Source organism: Ptychodera flava, chromosome 20 (assembly GCF_041260155.1).
Source record: "Ptychodera flava strain L36383 chromosome 20, AS_Pfla_20210202, whole genome shotgun sequence".
Taxonomy (NCBI): domain Eukaryota; kingdom Metazoa; phylum Hemichordata; class Enteropneusta; family Ptychoderidae; genus Ptychodera; species Ptychodera flava.
The window spans coordinates 35098469-35120277 of record NC_091947.1 but is presented as its reverse complement, the minus strand read 5'-3'; the positions used below and the strand labels follow the sequence as shown (position 1 = coordinate 35120277).

The 21809-nt window shown below is 40.5% G+C and overlaps 1 protein-coding gene across 1 annotated transcript in view; it reads right to left on the bottom strand.

Annotated features, from left to right (window-relative positions):
- The window catches only part of LOC139119590 (uncharacterized), a 30377-nt gene that overhangs the window by 8363 nt on the left and 205 nt on the right, over positions 1–21809 (bottom strand). The window contains exons 2-3 of the mRNA XM_070683434.1: positions 17583–18267; positions 2555–2704 (exon numbers count right to left, since the gene is read on the bottom strand). Of these exons, the coding sequence (XP_070539535.1) occupies positions 2555–2704; positions 17583–18228 (796 nt within the window). The 5' untranslated portion in view covers positions 18229–18267. The remainder of the gene's footprint in view (positions 1–2554; positions 2705–17582; positions 18268–21809) is intronic.

The window sequence follows — 21809 nt, the reverse complement described above, 5'->3', positions numbered from 1 at the left end:
GTTAGTATGAGCCTCAAAACTGAAAGATTTAACTTTTGTTAATCTTTCCTTTCTTTCCTTCACTTTCAAAATCAATAAGATCGTGAGTCACTGTGCAAATTTTGGTATTAGGGATGGACCATTAGACCTTGGGAGGGGGGGGGGTGGTCACAATGAAATTGTGAAAATTTTTTTTTTACTATTGTAAATTTCTGAAATTTTTTTTTTCCAATTGAGATTAGCTGTGCAAATTTTTTTTTTCAGAGTAAATTTTCAGATTTATAATTTTTTTTTAGTTTGTCGCTGTCTGAAGATAAAGAGGGCAAAGATGTGGTGCCAAGCACCACAAGCGGCCACGCAAGCGGTCACGGGGGGGGGGGGGGGGGGGGGGAGGTCAGGAGAGGGGTGTCCCCCTGCTGCTGTTGTTGGAGCTTTTGAAAAATAGAGATTATATTGGTGTTATATGGTGGCACTTGGGGAGTATTTTTGGGGGGGGTGGTCAGGAGGGGGTGTCCCCCTCCTGCCGTTGGAGCTTTTGAAAAATAGAGATTAAAATGGTGTTATTTGGTGGCACTTGGGGAGTATTTTTGCGGGGGGAGGTCAGGAGAGGGGTGTCCCCTGCTGCTGTTGTTGGAGCTTTTGAAAAATAGAGATTACAATGGTGTTATTTGGTGGCACTTGGGGAGTATTTTTGCGGGGGTGGTCAGGAGGGGGTGTCCCCCTCCTGCTGTTGGAGCTTTTGAAAAATAGAGATTAAAATGGTGTTATTTGGTGGCACTTGGGGAGTATTTTTGCGGGGGGAGGTCAGGAGGGGGGTGTCCCCCCTCCTGCTGTTGGAGCTTTTGAAAAATAGAGATAAAAATGGTGTTATTTGGTGGCACTTTGGGAGCATTTTTTTCGGATTACACATCTTCCTCTGAAACATGGTCTTCTTGCTCCTCAGTAGCTTCCTATAGTTTTGAAAATTGACTATTTTGGTTTCCTGGCTTCCCTTTCTACTGCGTGGTGAAATGGCTACATGCACCCCACCAAACATCATGCATATCTCATGATTTACAATTGATTTTGACAAGCTGAGAAGCTAAAATAAGCTAAATAATATAGTTAAATTTGCATATTTGTGTTTTTAGAGCAATTGTTGCCCTTTTTTGATCAAAACATCTATTTCTCTGTAGCAGCATGTCCAAATTGATTGGATGTGTATAGATGTGTTGAAATTTCAATATTTGTCTTTTTAGGGCAATTTATGCCATTCATGGTCAAAAAATCTGTATTCTCTGAAAGGGCTTGTCCAATTTCTTTGAAATTTGCTACACAAAAACGATATCATTATTCATGCAGATTTATTCAGTATTTGCTATCGAGAAACTTTCATAGTTCAACCCCTTTTGTGTGTTTTTGTGTTGGGATTTGTTGGATAGATGGCATTCTACGTAGTGTATTGTTGAATGTTAAACATGTGTTGCTGTTGTTTTTTGAGGCTGTTTTTTGATAAAAAGAATTGAAAATGCCTTTTTAAAAGCAAAATAATACACATTGACTTGATATGTTGTTTTATCATTATTGACATGTTTCTATTTGTTCACCCATTCTTGCATTCATCATTGCAATAAAATGCTGTGGAAAAAATGAAACTGATGTGGCCTGCATCTGTTTCACCTTGATCTTAAAAGGCAAATACAACTTTCCGTCTTGACAACCATACCATAGTTTCAATGTTTTACCTAGTGTACCTGCTTGGTTTGTACGCAGGAAACAAGTAGAAAACAGGTTCTATAATTTCATAATTTTCAAGTGATCAGAATACAAAAGTCCTGAAAAGATAAGATAATCACAACTTCCAGTGTAAGGGCTACAGTCACTCTAAATGTATAAATTAAAATTAAAATGTGCCGGGAGGATGTACTAAAAAATACAGAAAGTTGCTTTCTGTCGGTAAAATCTAAAAAAAATTCAAAATTTTAAAGACTTTTGCAGATTTTTTTTTACGCCTTTGTCTTCTTATTTATTTTTTTTTTATTTTGCAAACTAGTTTGAAGATTTTTTTTTTCCTAACTTTCTGCTCTGAAAATTTTTTTTTTCTGTTTTTGACCACCCCCCTCCCAAGATCTAATGGTCCGTCCCTAAGGAAACAAATTACCTGACATTTACTGATATTTGAAACATTCACAGACCAATGAAATTCAAAATGGTTGTCATCCCTGTTTTAACTCTAAGGGGAAAAATTAAACTTTTGATTTTCACAAAAATAAGATTGTGGAAACTTTATTCTTAGAGCTCAAAAATGACATCCTATAAGCTGTAGCAAAGAACACTATAATTGTAAAAATTTGAGAGTCCAAATATCTGTGTCTGAGGTGCAATTTACCTTCATCGAACATTCTGCAAGCACCATAGATAAAGCAAAATGAGTTTGCATTAAGTGTTAATCATTTTAAATTGACAATTTCACACAAACCAAGTCCAATGGCTCTACTTGGCATAATGTCCTAGGGTAAGTGGTGAATAAGCTATGGACATGAACACTGCAAAGCATATGGATACAATCATCTACGGCTGTCTCTTCTTGACTTACCTAACAATGAACTTATGATATCATTAGTATCAAGGTCCAATATTGTAGTGTCATCTTGAATTTGTGGAAAGTAATCAAAGACTGGTTCATCACAATAAATTGTTGACATCGCTTGAAAAATACTGCCATCGTTGTTGATCATTGGATTATCTGTACAAAGGAAAACAACATATAAACTGTTTGGTTTGTATCTTTTCACCCTTTTCCTGCCAGACAGTATCACTTTCCAACTGTAAAATAATGAAAAAGAATATTGAGCAAAGTCTTTACATATTTTCATGCACTTTGCATGGTATGTTATAGCAGGTCTGGTCAGTAAAAAACATGTTTACAGGGGCCTTGAAATGTTAAAACCTTTGTTAAAATAGAGAACTTGCTAAATGCATGAACGAAACGAAACGAAAGGAACGATACATGCCCTATGATTGGCTAGACGCTGCAATGTTCGCTCTTTTCGTATGCAATCCTTTGTTCTGATTGGCTGAACGAAAACGACGAAAGAATTTTCGTTTCTTTCGTTCACATTCTTTTTTCTTGATTGGGTTAACGCAAGTGACGAAATATTTGCATAACCCATTTTACGGATTGTCTGGAAAGAACAAGCTATTGTCGTTCCTCAAAATGTTGGCGCCTCGCTCTTATTATATATTCACCATGTAATAACTCCCGTCTTTGAAATACAAGGAATAACAGTGAACGCAGATTGAACAGAGTTCATTCACCGTGACCTCCATTCAACTCGAGTCACGAAAGTCCAGTGGACCCTTGCTAAGTCGCGCCTCAATAAGTCGCGGTTTCGGCTAAGTCGCGGTTTACGTTATGGCTCCCATTGTTTCTTTGCATAATTTACGAACTTCAACGTGTTGTGGTGTGCGGTGTGTAAAAGCATGAAAGTAGTTTCACAAATCCGCACGTCAATCATACAAATTGTCACTATCTACACGATAATATGGTGTCGCGGCCCCCCTTTCAAGCATTGTGTAATTCGTGTAGCGCGTCAAACGAAGTGTCAACGTGTTTCGGTTAGTCTCAGTGGTCTCATGAACCCGTGGTCAGTTTTATTCATTGTATTTCAAAGACGGCGGAATTACATCATGATGAATATATAATGAGAGCGAGGCGCCAGCATTTTGATTAACAACAGCTCGCCCTTCCATGCAGACAAAATGAATATGCAAATCTTTTGTCACTTTCGTTCAGCCATCAAGAAAAAGAATGATGAACGAAAGGAGCGAAAACTCTTCGGTTGTTTTCGTTCATCCAATCAGAACAAAGGATTGCATACGAAAAGAACGAACGTTGCAGCGTCTAGCCAATCAAAGGGCGTGTATCGTTCCTTTCCTTTCGTTTCGTCCATGCATTTAGCAAGTTTGCTATTACAACATAATGACACGTTATGCCTCACTGATTCTCACTGACTTGAAGTGATGGTGATATATGAACTTGGCAGGGTAATTTCAGGGTTAAAACTTTAATTACTGTAACTTCAGACATCTTCATATATGTGTTCATGTATGGATAAGATATACCGGTACAATCATCATTGAAAACTATGCACTTCACACATATTGAGTTTGTGTTGGCCTGTGAAAGTAGCTTGTGTACATTCTGTGGGATATAACCATGAGAATGGTATTGATGCTGAAACAAATATATTAAAAAACATTCAAAACTTACATTATATCTTTTGGAACTTATACTGCCAATTCTTAAAGTTGCAATATGGGTCAGAATTGACCATTATGTTTAGAACTGCAATTCAACTTTTTAGAAAAATCTATACTCATTTCATTTGAAGATTCAACCATTAACTATACATGGGCATGACTCTAATTAGAATAAACAGATTTAATTGCTGAATAAATTTTCATTTTGGTACGTACCTCTCAGCGTACTGTCACGGGGATAAAGCTCAGAATTCAAAACGTCATTTCTAGAAGTTGATTGTGCACACATGCATATTTTGGTGCTTGGTAAAGTTAGCGAAACCACAGCATGCCACGGTATCCATAAACAAGAAATTGGTAAGGTCGTTTCTCACTGATTAAACAAAAAAATGCAATAAAGCAGGAATAATGTCGGCATAATAAACTTTTTTGGTCAGATTGATGATAGAAGTGGACAACAAGTGACAAGTGAATACTACACCACATCCTGTAGACTGTCTACATTCCTTCTTGAAAACATCAACATAGCCACTGTGGCAAGTCCAGTGTTCTATGCTATCCCCAACCATATCTGAGAGCCGCTAATTAAATGCCCAGGGTGAGTGTGAAAGCACTGGGGCTCAGGGTGAGTGTGAAAGCACTGGGGCTCAGGGTGAGTGTGAAAGCACTGGGGCTCAGGGTTAGAATGAAAGCACTGAGGCTCAGGGTGAGAGTGAAAGCACAGAGGTCAGGGTGAGTGTGAAAGCACTGAGGCTCAGGGTGAGTGTGAAAGCACTGAGGCTCAGGGTGAGTGTGAAAGCACTGGGGCTCAGGGTGAGTGTGAAAGCACTGAGGCTCAGGGTGAGTGTGAAAGCACTGAAGCTCAGGGTGAGAGTGAAAGCACTGAGGCTCAGGGTGAGAGTGAAAGCACTGAGGCTCAGGGTGAGAGTGAAAGCACTGAAGCTCAGGGTGAGTGTGAAAGCACTGAGGCTTAGGGTGAGTGTGAAAGCACTGGGGCTTAGAGTGAGTGTGAAAGCACTGAGGCTCAGGGTGAGAGTGAAAGCACTGAGGCTCAGGGTGAGTGTGAAAGCACTGGGGCTCAGGGTGAGAGTGAAAGCACTGAGGCTCAGGGTGAGTGTGAAAGCACTGAAGCTCAGGGTGAGTGTGAAAGCACTGGGCTCAGGGTGAGTGTGAAAGCACTGAGGCTCAGGGTGAGTGTGAAAGCACTGAAGCTCAGGGTGAGAGTGAAAGCACTGAGGCTCAGGGGGAGTGTGAAAGCACAGAGGCTCAGGGTGAGTGTGAAAGCACTGAAGCTCAGGGTGAGTGTGAAAGCACTGAGGCTCAGGGTGAGAGTGAAAGCACTGAGGCTCAGGGTGAGTGTGAAAGCACTGAGGCTCACGCTGAGTGTGAAAGCACTGGGGCTCAGGGTGAGTGTGAAAGCACTGGGGCTCAGAGTGAGTGTGAAAGCACTGAAGCTCAGGTGAGTGTGAAAGCACTGAGGCTCACGCTGAGTGTGAAAGCACTGGGGCTCAGGGTGAGTGTGAAAGCACTGGGGCTCAGGGTGAGTGTGAAAGCACTGAGGCTCAGGGTGAGTGTGAAAGCACTGAGGCTCAGGGTGAGTGTGAAAGCACTGGGGCTCAGGGTGAGTGTGAAAGCACTGAGGCTCAGGGTGAGTGTGAAAGCACTGAGGCTCAGGGTGAGTGTGAAAGCACTGAGGCTCAGGGTGAGTGTGAAAGCACTGGGGCTCAGGGTGAGAGTGAAAGCACTGAAGCTCAGGGTGAGTGCTAAAGCACTGAGGCTCAGGGTGAGTGTGAAAGCACTGGTGCTCAGGGTGAGAGTGAAAGCACGGAGGCTCAGGGTGAGTGTGAAAGCACTGGGGCTCAGGGTGAGTGTGAAAGCACTGAAGCTCAGGGTGAGTGTTAAAGCACAGAGGCTCAGGGTGAGTGTGAAAGCACTGGGGCTCAGGGTGAGTGTGAAAGCACTGAGGCTCAGGGTGAGTGTGAAAGCACTGGGGCTTAGGGTGAGAGTGAAAGCACGGAGGCTCAGGCTGAGTGTGAAAGCAAGGAGGCTCAGGCTGAGTGTTAAAGCACGGAGGCTCAGGGTGAGTGTTTTAAGCACTGAGGCTCAGGGTGAGTGTGAAAGCATGGAGGCTAAGGCTGAGAGTGAAAGCACTGGGGCTCAGGGTGAGTGTGAAAGCACTGGGGCTCAGGGTGAGTGTGAAAGCACTGAGGCTCAGGGTGAGTGTGAAAGCACTGAGGCTCAGGGTGAGTGTGAAAGCACTGAGGCTCAGGGTGAGTGTGAAAGCACTGAGGCTCAGGGTGAGTGTGAAAGCACTGGGGCTCAGGGTGAGTGTGAAAGCACTGGGGCTCAGGGTGAGTGTGAAAGCACTGAGGCTCAGGGTGAGTGTGAAAGCACTGGGGCTCAGGGTGAGTGTGAAAGCACTGAGGCTCAGGGTGAGTGTGAAAGCACTGGGGCTCAGGGTGAGTGTGAAAGCACTGAGGCTCAGGGTGAGTGTGAAAGCACTGGGGCTCAGGGTGAGTGTGAAAGCACTGGGGCTCAGGGTGAGAGTGAAAGCACTGAGGCTCAGGGTGAGTGTGAAAGCACTGAAGCTCAGGGTGAGTGTGAAAGCACTGGGGCTCAGGGTGAGTGTGAAAGCACTGGGGCTCAGGGTGAGTGTGAAAGCACTGGGGAAAATGTTAGAGCTAGGATGACTGGCCACAATGGCAGAAGTGGACATTGGCAGTCTATGTCGATGTAGCTGGTTTGAGAAACGTGTGTCAGCCATTTTTCTATGATGCTCTTTCTCTCTTGCCTGTAAATCAATCGTACGGACAAATGGACATATTTTTTCACCTTTGAAACGTCTATCGCTGTCTGAACTTTCAAAGAGTTGTTAGTGTAAATTAATACTTTGACGGGACTCTTGGAATGTACCACTTCAAAAGGGTAGTTGGAATTGGGGACTGAACTTGTTGACAACCAGATTTTCTATTGAACATTGGTATTTCATTCATGTTAAAAAACATAGTATTTCCTTTCAGTTTAAACTCTCCCTCTGAATTATTCCAAAGCTAAATATTCTGCTAAAGATAATGCCAACTGCATAGCATGCAAGTATGATGTGTACCGTGATATGATGGAATGCACTGCGGAAGATGTTGCAAAATCGCCGATCAAATTTCATTAGAAGTCGTTTATTGCAGTCTTTTACTGGGTATACTGATATTCCCAAAGTAAATTGTATAGAAATACCGGGACAGGTAAATTGCAGCAAAACGACGTCAGGAACATGTCAATCAATCTCTTTGTAGAGCTGTCACATCAGACGCTGAAGTGTGCCAGACCATTAAGACAGTGGTGAGGTGAGTGTATTTGCATTGAGAAGTGTGTTTGACAATGTTGCAGTGAAGTCTGTATATGCGATGTAGATGTGAAGGAGTTCCACAGAAGATCCTTTCTCTTTATTATTTTAACACAGTAATATACAACCTGTGTGCCGTGAGCTTCGTTGCATATACTGATATCAAACAGACATAGCTGTAAACTGGCGCAAAATGGTTTGATCAATGAAGAAGCTTGAAAGGGGACATCGAATGGAGATAATAACAGCAACACTGAGCAAAGTACTCCGGCGTTTTCATAGAGATATCGGCAGATTCAAGCGAAATAGAAAGGCGCTTATCAAAGTTGATCTCCGGTACAAATGAGGCCATCTTGGATAGTTTATTTATCTTGTGGTGTCCACTAGTTCACTGCCTATCAAGACATGGATAAAATTAGACTTACAGCTGCCCTTTCAGAAACCTATCATTTAATTCACTGTATACGTCAAGTCTGAATTGCTGTCTGGGCAATGTAGGATTAATAAAAGTTGTCTGCATTTTCGAAGCTGTATGCAAATCTCATATGCCTGGTGATTATCTTACTAGCAACTGCTAGAATAAGGCACTTCAATGTGTCCTACGCAAATACTGAAAATTAAACTGCCTCACTCTTGTATGAGTGTCATGGGACATGGAATTCACCAACTAAATCAGATTAAAAGATTTGAAGTTGATTCAAATGGCAAATATTTCTCTTGAACTATTTTTTTCTCTTGAAACAATTTTTAGGGGACAAAGCCCTATGGGGCTTGTCCCCTATTGTATTTACTCTGGATCACTTCTTCTTTTTCCTCTTCTTCCGACAATTCTTTGCAAAGCTAGATCTCCAAAACCGTTGCGCGCAGCCTTTTCAAATTTGCAGGGTATATTAAGCATACTAAGTACTGGTGCACCTGACCCTTCATATTTTGATTGGATACATGACCTGGCTGTTATTAATTATTAAAAATTTTAATTTCACCTAATTTGCATAAAAATTGAAAAATCGAAAATCTGTTAAGAAACTTTTTAGACCATACTACCTAGATGCTACATACCAAATTTCAGGAATTTTCACCTTGCCGTTTATGAGAAGAAGATTTTTAAAGTATTATTTTTCTGATTTTTCAATAACCTTTGACCTCCCCTATACCTCTGCAGCTAAGCTATACCAATGGCTTATTCTGGCCTATGTGAGAGTCGTGGGGGGCTGGGGGCTAGTGACTACTGAACAATGACCTACAGGGGATCAAACTGCAAATCAATATTTTGAGGATGAACCTATGACCCTGGCATGTTTCTCTACCACATTGATTATGCACATATGTAATTCCAGCCTTCAAACTAGAGCTAGAGTTCTGATTTTTGGTACACAAGGACATGTATCAGTGTTAAGGTTTTTTAACAAAATGTCACATGACCAGCTCATCCTATACCTCATTGATTATGCACATATCTAATTCTGGGCAAGCCAATAGAGCTGCAGGTCTGATTTTTGGTATATAGTGATAACTATTGTAAACAATTTTTTTCACAAAATGTCACATGACCTTGATGACCCTTGACCCCAAATATACATATCTGTCCATAACTCAGTAACCACAAGGGCTACACCCTTCATATTTGGTATGATGGGACACCTTATGGTACCATAGGTCATGCCTCATTAAATATGCACATATCTAATTTTGGGCAGGCCAACAGATCTTGAGGTCTGATTTTGGTATATAGGGATAACTATGGGATACAATTTTTTTACAAAATGTCACGTGACCTCGATGACCTTTGACCTCAAATATACATATCTGTCCATAACTCAGTAACCAGAGGGCTACACCATTCATATTTGGTATGATGGGAGACCTTATGGTACCATAGGTCATGCCTCATTAAATATGCACATATCTAATTTTGGGCAAGCCAACAGAGCTAGAGGTCTGATTTTTGGTATATAGGAATAACTATTGGATACAATTTTTTTGACAAAATGTCACGTGACCTCGATGACCTTTGACCTCAAATATACATACCTGTCCATAACTCAGTAACCACAAGGACTACATCCTTCATATTTGGTAAGATGGGATACCTTATGGTAAGATATGCTGTACCTCATTAAATATGCACATATCTAATTTTGGGCAAGCCAATAGAGCTAGAGGTCTGATTTTTGGTATATAGGAATAACTAAGGGATACAATTTTTTGACAAAATGTCACGTGACCTCGATGACCTTTGACCTCAAATATACATATCTGTCCATAACTCAGTAACCGCAAGGGCTTCACCCTTCATATTTAGTATGATGGGAGACCTTATGGTACCATATGTCATGCCTAATTAAATATGCACATGTCTAATTTTGGGCAAGCCAACAGAGCTAGAGGTCTGATTTTTGGTATATAGGGATAACTATGGGATACAATTTTTTGACAAAATATCACGTGACCTCGATGACCTTTTTTCCATAAATATACATATTTGTCCATAACTCAGTAACCAAGAGTCCTATACCCTTCATATTGGCACGATCTTAGACCTTATGATGCCACATGCAGTACCTCATAATTGTGCACATTTCTAATTTTGAGCTAGCAATAAACCTAGTGTTCTGATTTTTTGTTGACAGATGTAACATAAGGAAAGAATGTTTTGTTGCAAAAAAGACATGTAACGGTAATGACCTTGCCGTTTATGAGAAGAAGATTTTTAAAGTATTATTTTTCTGATTTTTCAATAACCTTTGACCTCCCCTATACCTCTGCAGCTAAGCTATACCAATGGCTTTTTCTGGCCTATGTGAGAGTCGTGGGGGGCCGGGGGATAGTGACTACTGAACAATGACCTACAGGGGATCATACTGCAAATCAATATTTGAGGATGAACTTGACCTATGACCCTGGCATGTTTCTCTACCACATTGATTATGCACATATGTTATTCCAGCCTTCAAACTAGTGCTAGAGTTCTGATTTTTGGTACACAAGGACATGTATCAGTGTTACGGTTTTTAACAAAATGTCACATGACAAGCTCATCCTATACCTCACAATTTTTTGACAAAATGTCACATGACCTCGATGACCTTTGACCTCAAATATACATATCTGTCCATAACTCAGTAACCACAAGGACTACACCCTTCATATTTGGTAAGATGGGATACCTTATGGTAAGATATGCTGTACCTCATTAAATATGCACATATCTAATTTTAGGTAAGCCAATAGAGCTAAAGGTCTGATTTTTGGTATATAGGAATAACTAAGGCATACAATTTTTTGACAAAATGTCACGTGACCTCGATGACCCTTGACCTCAAATATACATATCTGTCCATAACTCAGTAACCACAAGGGCTACACCATTCATATTTGGTATGATGGGAGACCTTATGGTACCATAGGTCATGCCTCATTAAATATGCACATATCTAATTTTGGGCAAGCCAACAGAGCTAGAGGTCTGATTTTTGGTATATAGGGATAACTATGAGATACAATTTTTTTGACAAAATGTCACATGACCTCGATGACCTTTGACCTCAAATATACATACCTGTCCATAACTCAGTAACCACAAGGACTACATCCTTCATATTTGGTAAGATGGGATACCTTATGGTAAGATATGCTGTACCTCATTAAATATGCACATATCTAATTTTGGGCAAGCCAACAGAGCTAGAGGTCTGATTTTTGGTATATGGGGATAACTATGGGATACAATTTTTTTGACAAAATGTCACATGACCTCGATGACCTTTGACCTCAAATATACATATCTGTCCATAACTCAGTAACCACAAGGACTACACCCTTCATATTTGGTAAGATGGGATACCTTATGGTACCATAGGTCATGCCTCATTAAATATGCACATATCTAATTTGGGCAAGCCAACAGAGCTAGAGGTCTGATTTTTGGTATATAGGGATAACTATGGGATACAATTTTTTTGACAAAATGTCACATGACCTCGATGACCTTTGACCTCAAATATACATATCTGTCCATAACTCAGTAACCACAAGGACTGCACCCTTCATATTTGGTATGATGGGAGACCTTATGGTACCATAGGTCATGCCTCATTAAATATGCACATATCTAATTTTGGGCAAGCCAACAGAGCTAGAGGTCTGATTTTTGGTATATAGGAATAACTATGGGATACAATTTTTTTGACAAAATGTCACATGACCTCGATGACCTTTGACCTCAAATATACATATCTGTCCATAACTCAGTAACAACAAGGACTACACCCTTCATATTTGGTAAGATGGGATACCTTATGGTAAGATATGCTGTACCTCATTAAATATGCACATATCTAATTTTCGGCAAGCCAATAGAGCTAGAGGTCTGATTTTTGGTATATAGGAATAACTAAGGGATACAATTTTTTTTACAAAATGTCACGTGACCTCGATGACCTTTGACCTCAAATATACATATCTGTCCATAACTCAGTAACCGCAAGGGCTTCACCCTTCATATTTAGTATGATGGGAGACCTTATGGTACCATATGTCATGCCTAATTAAATATGCACATGTCTAATTTTGGGCAAGCCAACAGAGCTAGAGGTCTGATTTTTGGTATATAGGGATAACTATGGGATACAATTTTTTTGACAAAATGTCACGTGACCTCGATGACCTGTTGTCCATAAATATACATATTTGTCCATAACTCAGTAACCAAGAGTCCTATACCCTTCATATTTGGCACGATCTTAGACCTTATGATGCCACATGCAGTACCTCATAATTGTGCACATTTCTAATTTTGAGCTAGCAATAAACCTAGTGTTCTGATTTTTTGTTGACAGATGTAACATAAGGAAAGAAAGTTTTGTTGCAAAAAAGACATGTAACGGTAATGACCTTTGCCCTCTCTGAATACATTTGCCTTCTTTTTCCCACTTAAGATTGCTTTGGCCCCGGCATTGCTGCTTGCAGCTATATTATCTTTCTGGTTTGATCTACTGTTAATAAACTGAATGCAACTGTACAACAGGTTTATGCAACCGCATACTTTTTTGTAGTTCAAACTGTCTTCAAAAAATTGAAAACACTGTATCCACAACTGCAGAAATATAATTCAAGGGTTGAAACACCATGCATGAGTATTTTCATGTGTGCACCAATATACCAATAAGTTACTAGAAGTCCAGTTCCACTTTCATGAGTAGCCTCAAATTTCCAACAAAGTAGAACTTGGATTTTAATATTTTAGATTTTTTCTCGTATACAGTAACTGAAAAATAGTTAATTCTCTAATAATTAACATGTAATATTTCATCAGGTCTTTTGACAGACTAATCAAGAAGGTATAACATTGACCACTATTTGCCTGCAGTATTAACCCTTTTCCTGCCGAGCGCCCTTGTCCGTTATTCTCCCAAAGTCAGTAGAAAAACCGCCCCATAATATGTGCCTGCAAAAGATTGGCTCTCCTGCATGTTATCCTGCCAGGCATTTTGGCAGAAATCGCCCATTTTCAGGGTAGTTTTAGCCGTACTTATACGTGTTAGACTTCGATAATTTCTACATGCCCGTAGACAGGGGAAGGAGCTCAAGGGTTGCTGCAGAAAAAAATTGAGGTCACCGGCTTTGTTTGCCCCTGGGAGTGCGTCATTTTATTGCCGTTTCATGTTATTTTTTCGGAAATAAACTCCTTCAGTATTACGCACGTCCGCTAGGCACAAACATCACCTCACTCGTCTGTTAGTCAGAGACCCTGAGGGTCGTGCTAGGGGTGCAGAAGCACCGTCAAACCTGTCCTGTTTCCCAGGGTAGGGTCAATTGAATACGTACCTTAAACGACTTGGCAGTGTAGCACAAAAACTACGTTTTTGCCGTTGTATTAATGACATGGCTGAGCCATTGAAGCACAGCTCAACGTAGTTCAGCCAGCTCAGTTGGGAGTTGGCTTACGAGTGTTACCGTTCATTACTGACTTAATCGAGTGGTCCTCAGTCAGGTACGGGTTTGTACCGACATGGCTTGGGCTGCAGCTAACCAGTGATAACCAGTCACTACACCCAAGTCTTCAGTTCACTTTTGCGATGCACGGGTGCAACGCAATATGCTTCCATTGTTCTAGCCATCGACGTGTCCACATGCCTGGCAGCCATATTGTACTGCTAGCTGGTTTGCATAACAAAAGCAGTCCCTGCTAACTGCAGGCGGTATCCCCGTAGCCTATTGACCTTATGTCACCTTTTGAATTCTCTGTACGCAAACAGCGTACGTAGTTACTAATGCGTCGGCAAGAGGATACGTTTGCCTGCAAACCAGAGCCAATACTTCGGACGATGGAATAAATAAAAAATCTAAAGCTACGTCCATTGAATGGCACGGCCAAGGCGGTGAAGGACGTTGCCTGGCTTGAACTTGCAGAGCTGAAGCCCAGCTTAGTACGTCGGACACCAGTTTGTAATGGTATTTCCGAGTCGTTCATATCCGTTCCATCGGAGGAACAAGTCGAGCCGTCCCGTCAAAAATACGTTCTAATTTTCAGTCACGCACAACTGAATAAGTGACTTTCGTCTCGCACCATCGGCATATCTGCCAAGTCGTTTGCAAGAGGTAGCCTTCTAGATTAGCATTGCCGAGTTGGTCAAGTTCGGCAGCAATCTCTATAGTGCCAGGCAGCAAAGTATGTCCAACTCCGCCAGAAAACGTCACCATGCTATCCTGCCAAGTCCGCTAAAAAGCGGTAAAAAAAAACCAGCCCCCCTCGGGTGTGGGGGACTGGCGGACAGGTTTCTGCACCTTTCCCTGTCTATCGACTCCCTGCGAACCCATTTCGAGGGGAAAAGGCGTTCCTTGTCAGAAAACCTCTCCTTGGATGACCCCTAAACGCACAGGGGATAGCAAAACGTAGTGCCGTCGACTTGGCAGGAAAGGGGGTACCCAAAAAGGGCCGATTTCCACCGGGTTGGGAGAATAACGGTCACCAGTGCTTAGATTCTGGCTACACCGAATTTCAAGCGGATTTTCACCGACTTGGCAGGAAAAGGGTTAAAGATTATGATATTTGTAATTTTGTATTGTTGAGAGACAAGATGACGCATTTACTGAAAATAATGTCTTTACAAATTATAATACTGTCACTTTTCAGTTCACTGCAAACCCTTTTTGAATAAAAAAAATCAATTTACACATGCACAGGCCAAGAATTGTTATTTTCATGTGAAATATGGAAGTATTTTAGCCACCAATTTCATGTCTAATATGCTGAACATTCACTGAAGATTCTGAAGATGTTACACAGTTACAACTGCTACGTTGAATTCAGCAGAGTGTACTATAGTATAGGTCCAATACTCAACCTGTAGTTCAAACTACCTACCATAAATTTCATTTCATATGATATGTCAGGTGTTCAATGCCCATCAGAAGTCTGAGTATATGTCGTTATTTTTGGAAATACCAGAATAATATTTACTACAAATATTCATGTGTCACATTTTGGTAGGAGTATGGAGCTGAGAAGATGCACTGAAGATCATGCAACAGGGCCAGGAGAGGACTACTGAGCATACAGGTAGACAGGTTAGTTGTTAATCATTCCAAACAGTACCGTCAAACATTGGGTTTAGAGTTGTGGTAGCAAAATGGATTTCTCTGTTCAAGACAAGTAAATATACACTGTACAGGTCAATTCATACAGTTTCTGAAGAAAACATTCTGTACAGAAGTTCACCTCATGACAATTGAAGTTACCTTTCAAGAAAAGAGGAAACGTAAGACACACCATATAGACCATGCAGATTTGTAATGGCTGGCCCAAACTTGAAGTTCTCACAGCTTACAGCACAACCTTATCATAATTTCTGTATAAAGCTACACTAGTTTGCTGGTATGATAAGTGACAAGTCCACAGTCTCAAAACATGAGCACTTTAATTTTGTAAAAATTGAGAAAGAATATTAATATAACCTTATTTTACATTTCAATTGTCTGCTTGGTGTACTAGGGCATATCTGGTAAGTGTCTTAAGAAAGAATATAACCTTATGCAGCGTTCTCACCAGGCCGCGATTCCGCGACATTCTCGCATATTTTTCTGTTTTGTCGCGGATTTCTTGGGCGTGCGCGCCAATAGTGGCGCGCCTTTGAAATTATAAACTTTCGTGATGCCAGCCGTACGGCGCGGCCGGCCGTATCATACAGCCAATACTTCTCACCATGGACGTAAATGATTGACGCGAGTAATTACACTTCCTGGTTGAAACCGAGGCAATCTGGAGGCAATACCCGTCAGAGGGCGTACTTAAGCCACAGTCACTTGTGATTCGATACATGATGGCCGATGTGTGGATGCATTATCATTACGTATACCACACAGCGGCCGTCGTGTATTGAACCACACGAGACTGTGGTAGTCTGACGCACTGGACGTGGTGTTCGCCTTGCATGCATACCGGTACATGTCCACGGAATTCGCGGAAGCTGGAGGCGTCATGGGCACGATAAATATTTTCATAGGCTACGACAACGATAATCCGAACTACGAAAACACAAGAATGTAAAGCTTGTATATCCCTAAGGAATTACATGAACATTTTTCGAAAACAACGAACTCGAAGCTGGTAGCATTATACTGTGAGTTCCGCATGGCAACCAGGGTCTTGACGGGAACGACGTTATAGTGTTCGTGCCGTTGAGATTCAGTGAATTTTTGTTCTCGAAAAATAACGCAACTTTGTCTGAGATAATTTTTAGGTCTTTGCTATGTTTGGAATCATGTATAAACTTCGCGGGAGATACGTGTTGTGTGAGGTTATCAGGCATTTGCTCCGTTCCTCGCCCATGTGACCTAGTACCTACGACTGGAAATGATCGACTGGCCCACTGCCGATTGATGATATTATTCCAAAAGTAGTTCCGAGGTTTAAATGTGGAATAGTTGGAGGAAAGTTCTCTTATTATGCAAACAATTATCAATTCTTGGCTTGCGCATGTGATAAGTATATTATTCCAGGCGAACTTATACGTGAGAACATGGGCGTCTTTTTTCCATGCTTCAATCGACAAAATTTGTAGCCTTGGCTGGCGACCAAAATTTCACGTCAAAAGTTGATGATTGTTACAAACATCATAGGGCTATGTTTCATGATCTAAATAAATGCTGACTTGGCCTATTCCTTCTGCTGGTTGTGAAAGGGGGTTTAGTGTGCGAAAAAAAAGTAACTCATGACAGGAATCAACTGGGAGCTGAACAACTGGACACTCCAGCAACTACTGTTATTGTAGAGGGCCCCGAAATGGACTTTCACACTGGAAAGAACGAAAGTCCCATAGACTTTTCATTAAAGGCACTGATATTCAATATCAGTTGATATTTTCACCGAATGTTTACAAAAAAGTTGTTAAGTTGAATGAGTTGTTGAGTCCTTTATTTTTTCCATGCATAGAATATGGTTCGTATTTGCAGTTTGACTTTTTAAACATATTTATATATTGTCTCACAAAAATCATCCGTTGTCCGCTTTGTTTTGGTCAGCGGGACAAAATGTCCCACAAAATTTTTTTTCTGGTGAGAACACTGCTTATGTTACATTTCAATGTCTGCTTGGTGTACTAGGGCATATCTGGGCATTTCTTAGAAGTGTCTTAAGAAAGAATATAACCTTATTTTACATTTCAATTGTCTGCTTGGTGTACTAGGGCATATCTGGGCATTTCTTAGAAGTGTCTTAATAGAGCAGCTGAAACACACTATGTAACTGATGTCAGGTAAATATCCAAGTGTATTCATACTATAGCTGTTATACACCTTGGATCATTCATACTGACTTGCCAGCATGTTGTTTATGAGAGTTTATACAGAAAATTGATTGCACACCAAATATTTGATTTGCACACCAAATACTTGAAACCATGACACAGACAAATGATGCCTTCGAACAGAATAGCACGAGCATAAATTCCATACTCATTGCCTAAAGACAACTAAATTGCTGTGTGCATGTGATTACTGTTGATGAATAATACAAACTTACCATGGTACACTGAACTAGCATCATACTGTTGGCTGTTACTGTAGCAATGAGGCAGTGTCTGATGACTTGTTAACATTACATCCTGCCCAGTTGAATATCTATTCCTCTGAGTCGTCCTGCTCAAGGTGTTTCTAAATGCATCAGTTTTGCCTTCTCCACTATGATCACCATGGAAACCACTATCACAACTATTATGATCAGAAAAGTCCTCATCTATAAGCTTTTGGACGACTGATCTAGTTTCATATTGGGTAGTTGGCACTTTACACTGATCAAAACAATGCATCGGTATCATACCGGTACTTTCTGCTGTTTCAGTTTGAAGTGCCAAAGGGACTGGTCTGGAAATTGGTGGGCTTGCACTTCCACAATGTTTTTCACCACATACTCCTCTATCAGTGTTTGCATTGACATCATTCATGACAGGTGCTACTGTACCATCTGTCTCACTGGAAGACAAACTTGATGTCTGTATGTTGTCATCACATTTGGATGTACTGTCATAATCACATGCCACTTCATCAAGCCATTCTTCTACATCTTTTACTTTCTGTTCAAATTCTTGGTCAAAATCACAACTCTTTTCAAAGTCTTCTAATAGTTGTTCTAATTCTGAAGATAGCTGTGCTGAGTTTAAGTCAGCCATCTCTTCTTTTTACTTGAGCTTTGTTGTTAAGAAATAAAACTGTAAAGTTAAATGAAGAAATGACAAGATTTCATTACGTTGTAAAGTCAAGTCAGGTGGATATTGAGGTAAGTAAAACTTGTGCATACTCTGAAGGGCAGCTTAACAGATCTGACCATTTGGCTAAAATTCACAAAGATTACACTTGTATTTCTACCTAAGCATGACAATTACATTATCACAAACTTAGTTAAGGTTCTACCAGTATACACTATTTAGTGATTTCAGAATCGGTGTTATAAGTTACTGTAACCACTTTCAAAGTGTATTTTTGATGACATTTTTATCTTTTCTGTTCATTTACTAATGCATAAATACCTTTAAGCGCAGATGAAAAAATGATGGAAAATAAAGTTGCTGATGTCACGATGGATTTTCCAACTAGTAGACAAGTCTTTCTCTATGTAACCTGGACAAACATTAACTGGTCAGGAACTTGAGTTTTCATTTATATGAACTGAAGTTTTAAATTCTGTGTTAACTGGGTAAATTATGCTGTTTACTTCTTTGTATAATTGTACAGTATCAAATAATTGGTCAAATTGCATGTGGTTGTAAGTCTTGAGCACATTTTGCCCACATTTCATTTCAGAAAAATAATTTTTTACATATTTAGTTTGCATAAATCCCCATATATTCTCACCACCCTCAATCACATAAAACCATTTGTTCCTGAGCTCAACAAATGAAAGACGTTCCCTATCTTATGTATTATATTAAGTAAACCTACAAAGTGACAATATGCGTAATTTAGTTTCCAAGTCTGTCTTCAAGATAGAGTGATAATGGAGGGACGCAAGAATACTGCACTTGTAGAGTTCCGATTATTTTACAATGTATCGTTACTACCTCATCATGTTACTACCTCGTCCTCGACCGTGTTGGGAGTGGGGTTGGAGGAATTGGAGGGGGTTACTCAAAAAATTGAAAGCTACAAGGGAGGGTTGCTCAAAATGTGGGATGAAAGAGGAAAGAGGAGGGTTACTCAATTTTCGGTGTGAAATAAATTGAAACACCTCTCAAATTGCATCACTGCACACATCAATTTCTCAAAATTCTTGATGCAGGAAGGGGGAAACATCCCCCTCTCGTGCTCCCCTCCCCCTTGAGGTGTTCCAACAGTTTTATTAGTAATAGAACAAATTGAAGACACCTCTCAGATCACACCAGACTACATCATTGCACACATAAATTTATCAAACTTTTCACAGGATCTAGGACAAAACTGAACTGTTTGAATTCATCCTTTGGGCCTATTATCATAGAAACATATATTTTAATGGACTTCAGTTCTATAACCATTTTGACATTAACCATACTGTATTCAGGCTTTTCATTGGAAGCTGGCAGCTGGAGATATTGCATGGCTAGCGAGGTTGTTAATAATCATGAATGGATTAAAAAATACTGCCTCTAACTGATGGTCCCAAGAAATGTAAGATTTTGCAAAAGACACACGAAGGTCACAATTTTTCCATTCCTGCATATTCTTTGGTCTTCAATATCTGGCAAACTGACAACTGTTTTTTACAAAATGTTACTGTCATTGTTTGGTAAACATTAATCATGCAAAAAATGTAATAAAAATATCAGTGTTCAATGTCACTTTTAAACAGTTTTACTGAGTGCAAAATAAATTGAAACATCTCTCCGATTGCATCACTTCACACATTATCAATTTCTCAAAATTTTTTTATGTGAGAGGGGGAGCCACCTCTTGCTCTCCCCCTTGGGGTGTTCTAACAGTTTTACTAAATAAAAAAAAAAAACACCTCTCAGATTGCACCATACTGCACTATTGCACACATAAATTTTTCAAAATTTTCCATGCAAAAAAGGGGACACCCCTCTGACACTTTCTCCCTCAGCCTCTCGTGAGTTCTCCCCCTTGCACTTTCACATTTTGCCCAGTCAGATATCCTAGTGAAAACCCTGTCATGATACCCATCCAAACTGCACAATATCGTATGGTTGTATACTGGTCATAGCATGAGCTTTTATATCTATATTTTGTTTAGCTGTGGGTCAATAGCTGTGGTGTTTTCAGACGGGATTCCTGCCTTTTTTTATTTTAACCCCGCCACCACAGCTATGGGATATTCCATAGAGTAGCATCCAAATCTGCCGCAAGCACCCTTTGTAATTCATCGTGTGATATCGATGACCATCGATCGTCTTATGGACATTGCCAGTCTCACATAACTGAAATCAAACTTTTACTTGGGAAAAAAGTTCAGTCCTTTGATCTGTGATTGTTCATGGGGCGTGGATGCCGGCCAAGAATTACTCAGTTTGGGTTTAGAAGTTGAGAGGTCACCGCCTACGTCACTGTAGTGATGTGCTGCAGTGAGCCTCGACCAACAGTTTTATGCTAGCAAAATGGTAGTCTCCGGGTAGTCATGTCTGGTAAAGCTAGAAAACAGGTGATATTTCAGTGAATTTCTGGTGGTGGTGAGTCCCTAATAATCAAGCTGTCGATGAGTGTTGGCAATTTGTAATTTAGATGGAAACTTTTTCGAAATATCGTCGAACAAACTTGCCCAAAGGATGCTTGCGACAGATGTGGACGCTAGTCTATGGAATATCTCATAGCTGTAGTGGCGGGGTGAAAATTGTAAAAGTCAAAACCAGCCTGTAAAATGTAGGAATACCGTCTGAAAACATGGGTGACAGCTATAGACCCACAGTTATATTTTGTTGTGAATTTGAATTTCATTTTGTTGGTTTCAGCTTTATCAACTGTCATGGGATAACCGATGATAATCTAGCATGGTAGGCCAACACCAGGATTTGAAAGGTCTTTACTATTTTTGTAAATTTTAAAAATAATTGCATTGATATTTTACTTTCCTAAGAGGGGGTGTCAGTCAAAATTTCTGTGTCAGAGAGAGAGAGAGGGGTTACTCAAATTCATCATGGCTGGCAGGGGGTTACTCGAAATTTCGGAGTTTCCGATGAAATTCCTCCGGAACCCCCCCCCCCCCCCCCCGGCCGTAAATAATGACGACTCCCGTGTCGATAAGCCTTTAAGAGATAAGAGAAAGTTCTTAACATCTAACATCTGCAAATGACAGCCCTCAATATTATCAAGCCAGTCTTGCAGGCACACTGTCGAAATATTGAGGAAGTTAACACATACATAAGTTTGTTAAGATTTCTTGAGTCAAGTCGTTATTGAATAATCCAAGTCCGGCCAGTGGGTTACATATACCACAGTCCCTCTGTGTATATACCGTGGATGGGGTAAGACGTAGCCATCCTGTATATACATGCTGTCGCTTGTCGAAAGAACGTGGTCCCCAAAGATTGTGGTAGGGGAACGGCCAAACATCTGTACCGACAATGGAACATTGAGAACAGAATGCTACAGCTAGAGCTTTCAGACAAACAAAAAACAAACAAACGAAGATTTGTTTCATCACCAATCCACTCCTTCCTGACAGCGTTATCGTAATGGTTTGTACACAATCAACATGTGTACACCAGTCACTCCATGTACTCTTGTGTGTGACGCATCTCTTGCACTACTACATCATCTGCCT